Source organism: Pygocentrus nattereri, chromosome 3 (assembly GCF_015220715.1).
Source record: "Pygocentrus nattereri isolate fPygNat1 chromosome 3, fPygNat1.pri, whole genome shotgun sequence".
Classification (NCBI taxonomy): Eukaryota; Metazoa; Chordata; class Actinopteri; order Characiformes; family Serrasalmidae; genus Pygocentrus; species Pygocentrus nattereri.
Window position 1 is genome coordinate 18,434,948 of NC_051213.1, and position 9,929 is coordinate 18,444,876.

The window sequence follows — 9,929 nt, forward strand, 5'->3', positions numbered from 1 at the left end:
ATCTACAAAGGACCACTCCAAATGAAGTGTTACTTAGGACTTCAATGCAAACTAGTTGAGCTATTCTTAGGTTCTAGAAGTGTGTAATAAAACCTTGGTGCCTGCTGGCTGGCCTTATCCATCTAGTCATAAATGGATTGCTAAAATTTGTCACAGACAAAAGGTCATTTTTTGTGTTATAGTTAAATTTTTTATTGTTAAAAATAAAGCCTAAATGTGAAGATTTACCTGTTAGCCTAAGGGCTGTTAAACAGAACTGCATTCTTACATAGGGTCATGTTTAGTAAAGTAAAGCAAGCTAACTTAGCTATGTTGATGTATGCAGCATCAGTTATTCAAAGCTGAAGTTCACACAAGCATGCAGGTGTTCCAGTTTATGCAGCACACATGCTTGTGTTTCGAGAACTAGTCTTTTTAACGGCATAGCAAAAGGAGGGGCTAGATTTATTGATCATGTTTGAAATAGTTTCTCCTTTCAAATAGGTCTGACTTCCAGCTTGTTATCTGCCTAATCGAGAAATCCTGCTTTGAGAAGTACCTTCTCTGACTTTATTTTTTACAGAGAAATTGTCATTAGGGTCACCCAACATCAAGCTGGACTGGGATTCAGATCTAAAAGCAGAGCAGTGTGAGATGGAGGACATGGAGAAGTATTTATCTCTACTATTCTCTTTCTGTTTGTCTGTAAAGAGAGTGGATTTAGTATATATAAGATGCAGTGTGCACTGACTAAAACAGATGTAACTTGCCTCCCACAGGGGCAGCGAAACAGGTGCCCACTCCCACCGCACACGCACACACCAGCAGGTCCTGAACATGGGCGCTATTCTGGGCGGGGTTAAGAAAACAGCGCAGAGACACACGCGCACACACATACACGCACACACACAATCAAAGGAGGGAAGGCAGTTAATACTCATGCCAGACAATACTATTAATACAGAGAGACAAAAACATAGACACAAAGACAAGTAAGGGGAGAGAAAATGTGAGGCAGTGTAAAGAGAGAGAGAGAAAGAGACACACAAAGGTAGGAATGGAGATAAAAACAGAAGGAAAGAGAGGGAGAAAAAAATGGATTCAATAAGAAATAAATGACAGCTAGAATGCTTAAAAGAACATTAGATGAACATAAAGACTTGGATAGACATGTTGTCACACAGATACTCAGTGTTACAGCAAAGTAAGTACAATACTATCATTACCCTTAACTGATGATCTGAGGCCAGCTTTGACTCTGGTACACTAATGGAGCAATGATTTACATAGTGAAAGCAGAGAGTCAATCGGATCCTAGATCAGCATTAAGGACTAATATTTCTCTGTGAGCCAGCATGTACATGCTGATGTAAAAGGCTCATGCCAGAGCAGCCCTGTTCTCAGCCACAAGCACATACTGCCACTGAAGGGCTGGTGTCAGTTTTACCTCATACACCCCAGTGAAGATGGACAAGACTCTGCTCAGCACAGCAGCACAGATACTGGCAATGTGGACAAAAGGGCCCTGCGAATTGTTAAAAGATGCAATCAGCCATTACATTTCTACTAACAGTCTTAGTACAAAACAATTTAAATGAAAAATAAGTGCACTAGTGTTTGCTAAAGTTTATAAATTACACTGGGTGAAGAAACTGTCAGAGCAAAGTTGAATCTTATTGTTGGGAGTGAATCATTCATCAGTGTCTGATATATTATTTGGCAATAAAAAGGAAATTTGAATAATTATCAAGGATGCATCAATATGTGAATGTAGGCCAACGTCAATATCCAATAACATTCATATACATACATGCCGACCTACCGATGCTGACACATATTGGTTTATAAACTGCACAAATTGGAGTGGTTAGCAGGTTACTGGTAAATGTAACATTTATATTTTATAGGGTTACAAATACAGTACCACAGAACAGAAGCTGGCATTAGACGTAGTGTTACACTCCCTGCACTTCATGTATGTACATGAACTTGTGTACACACTTTTTTTAAAATCAATATTTCGGTTATTATTATGTATTTGGTATCCCCATCAACTACAACAAGGAATGTCAGCCAAGGAATTCCATATTGATGCATTCCTGCTATATTGGGAAATATTTAGAGGAGGAGAGAGCATCCACCTCCTTTCCCAGAGGCATGCCACTGCCCAGACTAGCGGTTAGGCCGATGACTTTTGCCACAAAAGCTTTCAGAGTCAAATACTCCTTCAGCACCACCCCTCGCAGAATGGTCTTCAGCTCTGGGATACCAGACCCTAGAGGAGAGTAAAATGAAGAAAAAAAAAAAGAGAAACACTGAGGAAGAGGAATGTGAATAGGGGAAAAACATGACCGATGAATGTGAGCATTGTGATCTTTTTCTAAAGACATACAGATAGTCAAGAAATGCAAAAATAACAGGCCCACAGCATTAATTTAGATATTAGATGTGTGTGTGTTGTTCACAATTATTTTAGCCCTGGCTGCTTTTTGAGGGCAGCTGATCAGAACAGAGTTTATTTACATATCAGTCTTCAGTGTACATAAAGCCACACTGATATAACATTTTATTTTTAAGGTATAAGGAAAGGTTAGAAATAAACGAATATAAAAACAAATTATGACTGTTTTTGATACTTGAACTCACAAACCACCCTAGCAAAACTGAACCTCAGGGTGAAAAATAAAAGCAAGAAAAATGAAAAAAAAAGAAATGAGGAAAGAGAGAGTAGAGAAAGTGTGTATGGAGATGCTGTATGGTGTGTGGAAAGATGAGGTAGTGGGTTGCATGCTTCCATATTTAATAGAGGAACAGACAGAAGTAGTACATACCAATTGCTTGTGGGGCGACCAGGTGGCAGAAGAGAGAGGAGAACACTATGAGTATTATGGGATATGTGACCCAGGCCAAATATTGGAGTGGCACATTCCCTTTCAGTTCCACATACATCCATTTATATGCTGAGAAAGGAGAGACAGAGGTTAAGTCTGAGCAACTTTCTTAGATGAAGCTCAGGTAGCTTTAATGAGGTCAAGGTTGGCAGATACCTTGCAGGCTCTTAGCACTTGCGTAGTCCATACTCCAGCTGATCAGAGCCATAGTGAAGCCCAGCAGCACCAGGAACAGCCAGTCCTCCCCAAGCTTTGTCACTATATACCTCTGAATCCGCCCAAGGCAGTCTGCATAATAACCACCCACACCAACGAGCACTCATGTTAAGTTGATGCTGGCAATATTTTAGTCTAGTCTGATTTCAATTTGTTTAAAATTGGGCTTAAAGCGATAGTTTGGTGTAAAATCAAGTGTACAGAATTTTCCTCTAACCCTAAATATATAAAAGTTAATTAGCAAAAAAAACAATTCGCATCTTTAGTTTTGCACCTGAGTGAGGAGGCTGCTGTAGCTAACAAGAAATGAAAGTTTACACTGTTATTTACCAAAATGGACAAAAGGAGTATCAAAATTTAAGTATGTAATGTACACTGGTATATTTTTTAAACTAAGGATTTTCATTCAAAAATGCAGTGTATCCATTTTTTAACAATTTTGTATATTTTGGACAAAGCAAAAAGAGCAACAGGTGATGCATAATGGAAAACATTATACATTTTCTTCATAATATAGCATTAGTATTTCTTTTGTAAAGCACACTCCCAACAAAGCATAAAGGGGAAAAAAAGAAAACTTTTGGAAATGGTCTCTAATGTGCTTTAGAATGAAAGACAGTATGCCATTCAGTGTCAGAAACAACATAAGCAAGTCTTTGTAATTACTTCCCAACCTGGCACGGTTTGAGCCAAATGTGTAATGATTCAAGAATGCAGTGTTAAGCATGCATTAAGCGAGCATGTTAATTGGTGCAAGTAAGTTTCAATAAGTTACATTAGCCCTCTAGCTCCAATGCAGAAACTATTACTTCAAATATCTTGCATGTTTGAAAACTACATCAGCGTGTCCTTTTAGTCCAGACCAGTTTCACCTACAGTTGAGATTAAGATTTCTAAATGCCTCACCTTGACATTTTGAATGGGGGCAGGGCTTGTTTACTGAGGAGGAGTGGCTAAACCCTGAGGTCATGGGTCCCGTTTCCAAGGAGACATGATGTGCCCGACCGAAACTTCTCCTGGTTCTCTGGGCACTGGCAGCATGTTTCTTTGATTGCCTCTCAGTGAGCAGGCGTGTGGCCTCCCGTCTGGCAAAATTACCCAGCTGCTCCCTGTACTCTCCATACAGCTGAGAGAGAGAGGGAGAGAGAGAAGAGAGAAGAGAGAGGAGAGAAGAGAGAGAGAGAAGGAGGACATGAGAAAGAGAAATGAAAAGGACTCTGGTGGAAAGTAAGCCTAATATTTTACGTGTGCTTTAAAAATAAAGTTGACTTATCTCGACTATTGTTATTATGCGAAATTTAACTATTTTTGAAATTTTTTAAATTTGATCATTATTAAAATAAATAAATTAATATACACTATATTTCCCAAAGTATTCACTCACCCATCCAAATAATTGAATTCAGTTGTTCCGGTACTGTGATAGGATGCCACCTATGCAACAAGTCCAGTTGTGAAATTTCCTTGCTGCTAAATATTCCACAGTCAGCTGTCAGTGATATTATAACAAAGTGGAAGAGATTGAGAATGACAGCAACTCATGAAATGACAGACAGCCAAGTAAAATGACAGAGCGGGGTCAGCGGATACTGAGGTGCATAGTGCACAGAGGTCACCAACTTTCTGCAGAGTCAATTGCTACAGACCTCCAAACTTCATGTGGCCTTCAGATTAGCTCAAGAACAGCGTAGAGAGCTTCATGGAATGGGTTTCCATGGCTGAGCAGCTGCATCCAAGCCTTACATCATCAAGCACAACGCAAAGCGTCAAATGCAGTGGTGTAAAGCGCTGCCTGGCAAACCGATGGATGACCATTGCCAGAAGAACAGTAATTGTCTGACTGCATTGTGCCAAGTGTAGAGTTTGGTAGAGGGGGGATTATGGTGTGGTGTTTTTCAGGAGTTGGGCTCGGCCCCTTAGTTCCAGTGAAAGGAACTCAATGTTTCAGCAGTCCAAGAGATTTTGGACAAATTCATGCTTCCAAATTTGTGGGAACAGTTCGGGGATGGCCCCTTCTTGTTCCAGCATGACTGTGCACCATTGCACAAAGCAAGGTTCATAAAGACATGGATGAGCAGGTTTGGTGTGGAAGAACTTGACTGGCCTACACAGAGTCCTGATCTCAGCCTGATAGAACACCTTTGGGATGACTTAGAGTGGAGACTGTGAGCCAGGCCTTCTTGTCCAACATCAGTGTCTGACCTCACAAATGCACTTCTGGAAGAATGGTTAAAAATTCCCATTAACATTGTGGAAAGCCTACCCAGAAGAGTTAAAGCTGTTATAGTTGCAAAGGGTGGGCCGACATCATATTAAACCCCTATGGATTAAGAATGGGATGTCACTCAAATTCATGTGTGTGTGAAGGCAGATGAGTCAATAATTTTGGAAATATAGTGTATGTATCCATCCATCCATCCATCCATCCATTTTCTAAGCCGCTTCCCCGTCAGGGTCGCAGGGTAATACAAATTATTACAATTAATTCATAATTAAATAATGTGCAACAGAATAAAAGTAAATGACCTATTTAATTAGCTGAAGTTAGTTTACTTTAAATGTGCACTAATAATATTGTAAAATAATATATTTTATGTACTTTAAAAGTAATAATAATAATAATAATAATAATAATAATAATAATAATAATAATAATAATAATAATTGCACTTTTTATTATCAGAGATCAGTTCATTTCTCTAGAAACAGCTACATTAGAAATATTTAGGATGCAGTGGTTAGCCAAAGCAGGAAAAGTGCAACTATCAATTCTATGGTTATAAACAGGGACCAGATTCAACCTGTAGGCGCTGAAATCATCCAGATTGCTGAAGAAAATCTGTAACAATCTGAGGCTGAAATGTCACAGAACAGCTTGTAGGGTAACATAATGTAATGTGAGAAGAAGCACGTTGATGACAGCAACACAAGAACATTTTTTTGCCAGATAAAAATTAGATTTAGGAAATCTGCTAGTTCTTCCTGATCTTAGTGCAGCATTTGACACAATAGACCATGCTATCTTACTAGATAGACTGGAAAACCTTGCAGGGATAAGAGGAATACCTCTTTCCTGGTTCAGGTCCTACCTCACAAATTGCTATCAGTTCATTAATGTAAAGGGCGAATCATCTGTCCTTGCAAAAGTAAAGTATGGTGTTCCACAATGCTCTGTTTTAGGGCCTATAATATTCACAATTTATATGTTACCATGAACACCATTATCAGTAAACACAGTATAAATTTCCACTGCTATGCCGATGACAGTTATATATATCAAGCAAATCTGATGATAAAATCAAACTTGGCAAGATTGAGGACTGTGTAAAAGACATAAAAGATTGGATGTCGAGTAACTTTCTCTTACTTAACTCGGATAAAACAGAGGTCCTGCTTCTTGGTCCAAAAGCAGCTAGAAATAAACTGTCTGACTAAACACTTAAACTTAACAATTTCTCAGTTACATCAAGCTCATCTGTTAAAAATCTTGGTGTCGTGATAAATGCTGATCTGTCCTTCGATGCACATATAACTAATATTACTAGAACAGCTTTCCTGCATCTCCACAATATTGCTAAGTTAAGAAATGCATTATCTCTACAGGATGCAGAAAAGCTAGTTCATGCTTTTATTACTTCAAGGCTAGATTACTGTAATGCCCTGCTGTCTGGATGTCCCAGCAAAAGCCTTAACAAGCTTCAGTTAGTCCAGAACACTGCAGTCAGAGTCCTCACAAGAACCAGAAAATTTGACCATAATCAGTCCAGTTTTATCAACTCTGCACTGGTTACCAGTTAAATTTCACATTGATTATAAAATTTTATTATTGACCTATAAAACTCTAATCAGACTCACCCCTCAGTACCAGAGTGAACTTCTTTCCTACTATGAACCATCACGCCTACTTAGATCACAAGGTGCTGGCTCACTACTCGTACCTAGAATTAATAAAGTTACATCAGGGGGGAGGGCTTTCTCATACAAAGCCCCCCAGCTCTGGAATAATCTTCCTGTTAATGTTTGGGACTCACAGCCTCAGTCTTTAATTCTAGGCTAAAAGCTTACTTGTGTGGTCAAGCCTTTGGTAATTAGTCTTCCCTGTCAGATCTAGACCTGTCAGAGTCTCTGCTGCTCTGTTATCTGTGGTCAGCCACTCTTTACAGAACTAACTCTGTGTTTTCTTCTTTTCTTTGCCAAGTTGAACAGCTGCCCATCCTGTGCATCTGATGCTGTTGACCCTTCTGCCCTGATCAGCTTGACCAACGCTGTTGCTGCTGCTGCATCATCATAAGCTTATCAAATTATCCACTGCTTTCTTTTTTTCCCCCACTTTGTTCTATAATACTTCATAGTAACAATGTTTGCTATCCAGTGTCGACCAGAGGAATATGAAGAATATGTTCCATAGACATATGATTAACAATAACCGAGAGGTTGTTGGCCGGGCCTTACTGCAATCACTGTACCGTGTGATGGGGGATTCTTAGGCACAATGCAAAGTGGAGTAGGAAAATGTTTGGTCACCCAACATTGTTGCGGTCAATTCATGAACTTTGAAACTTTTTTGCAACATAATAATGAACATATAATAGGTTTATAGCAAAGAGCTTCACTTTATAAGTACTTTTGGTCACCAAATTACCACCTTGAGTCTTATTTAGCAAGTAGCAAGGAAATGCTCCTTTTCCCATGCTGGAGCTGAATCTTAAGTGGCTCCCTACTCCCTACATAATGCACTATGTAGGATTTAAAAACAGTGAATAATATACCTAAAATATAGTAATTTGGAATTCAGCCTCATCCATATTCCACAAATAGTGCACTACATAGGAGTAGCTACAATTTAAAAACTTACATAACACACTATTTAAGGAGTACAGAGCCATTAAAGATCCTAGTTCTGAGGCTAACATTACTTAAGGCAGATCTGACTGAAACACAGAGATTCGAAGTGTGTAAGTCATTCAAGTGGCATTCTTTAGTTTTTTATATTGACACTTCAAAGTGAATCACATCATATATTTTTTAATTCAAGCCTGTGATGTTAACGATTCAGTTGTCTGTCATGTTTGCTATCTCTCGCCTGTTAACGAGCTGACCAGCCTAGTACTTAAGAAAATAAGTAGTCAGCCGCTCAGTTTAAACAAAACAGATTCTTACATCATAAGTCCAAGCAAACAGCATTAGAGTCAAAGATGATTCCATTAATAGCACAAGGGTTTTTGTGACATGGCGCAGGGAGTTCAATTGTTGTGATACCATCAAAAGTGTGCATACATTGTAAAATACACAAAGACTTGCATTTTTTTTTTATTTTAAATCTAAACAGCCCTAGCCTCATGCAAAAATTCCAGCACAGAGGACTTTAAGCCATGTGTGCGCTTGTGGGTAGTTTCAGGACACAGGTTCGTTCGTTAATGACAGATTTTAATCACTTACCTACACAAATATGAACCATCGCTTGATAAAGATTAGATTTTTTTTTGTACTTATTTACTGTACTTCTACTCATTTTACATTTTCATGTTTATGTGGAACTTGCTATAAAACTAAAAATAAGGTTGTCTTACTGAGAGACCGTCATACCAAAAATCCACACAAAAATCTGAATCGAGCAATGAGGCTTTTAATGTGAATGAAGTCTCAGAAAAACTAACATGTGAAAAGCAACACCATGAACATGTTCATGATTACTTGTGCAATAAGACACTTAAAAATGCAAAATAAAAAGCCTTTTTCCCTGATATGTGACCCCTTTTCAAGAAGTAATGATCATTTCAAAATGTACTTTCAAATTTTCTAATCACCTACTGCAATCTATTAATCTGCAGTTTAAAATGTACATCTAATTCACCAGACTAGAAAGAATCTCTACACTGATGACCCTCATTAAACAAAACAGAGTTAATAAAAATTATGTTTAGAAAAGTTACTTATCTTTCAGCAAGCTTCAGTAAGCTTCAGTAAGCTTCAGTATGCAAATATACGATGTTTTTCTTATTTTTCCCAAAGCAGTTAGAATATTTAGACAATGCAAATTCTAATTTTTCAGCGTTTCAGTGGTAATTTGTAAATGACACATTGTATGCACACCAAACATCCTGATGTATAATATACACAGACATTTCACATTCAAAACCACTTTCTCCTTTATATTAATTACTTCCATATTTGTCTTCAAAATAATTTCTCAGTGTAATGATGCTGAGTAGTTTTACCCACCTCTTGTGCAGCTGTTCTTTTGGGCATTCTGTACAGAGACTGCACCAAAACTGACTTCAGCGACCCTAACGTTTACTTTACATTTATCTAAGACCCTCTCACTCACTCTCTCTCTCACTCTTAAGAGATTACATATACACACACCCACACACAGACACAATGAGAGAGCTCATTATTGAACACACAGGTTAAAAAGAGACAGTAGAAACTCTGATTAAACCACATCTGAAAACTCATTAAATTAATGCTCCCACAAAAACAATGACATTCTGTCTCATGATAAATGTAAACACATCTGTGAGAGAGAAAGGTATTCAAGAGTGAGTGCTGTGTGTATGTGGGTGTGTGTGAGTGTGAGACCAAGGTTGACTCTCTCATTCTCTCTTTAATTTTGTCTGTTGATTTGTTCACACCACTGGAGGTCAAAGTGGTAATTTATTGACCTTCAGACAGCGTGAGAGAAACGTTCTCTTAGACCAGAACAAAACTTAGCAGCTCATTTTGTCCTTGTGAAGTCGAATGGCCTTCATGGTTCAGAATCATATTCAGTTCTCATGTTGCATCTGATACTCCTTTAAAACATGCAGTGTCACTGATTCTCAGCTATGGAAATAGATTAAA

The 9,929-nt window shown here is 38.3% G+C and overlaps 1 protein-coding gene across 1 annotated transcript in view; it reads right to left on the reverse strand.

The window, feature by feature from the left end:
• The window catches only part of clcn1b (chloride channel, voltage-sensitive 1b), a 23,723-nt gene extending 14,376 nt beyond the window's left edge, over positions 1 to 9,347 (reverse strand). The window contains exons 1-7 of the mRNA XM_017700480.2: positions 9,309 to 9,347; positions 3,993 to 4,212; positions 3,027 to 3,158; positions 2,811 to 2,939; positions 2,121 to 2,254; positions 1,427 to 1,504; positions 750 to 828 (exon numbers count right to left, since the gene is read on the reverse strand). Of these exons, the coding sequence (XP_017555969.2) occupies positions 750 to 828; positions 1,427 to 1,504; positions 2,121 to 2,254; positions 2,811 to 2,939; positions 3,027 to 3,158; positions 3,993 to 4,212; positions 9,309 to 9,335 (799 nt within the window). The 5' untranslated portion in view covers positions 9,336 to 9,347. The remainder of the gene's footprint in view (positions 1 to 749; positions 829 to 1,426; positions 1,505 to 2,120; positions 2,255 to 2,810; positions 2,940 to 3,026; positions 3,159 to 3,992; positions 4,213 to 9,308) is intronic.
• Positions 9,348 to 9,929: the final 582 nt, after the last annotated feature.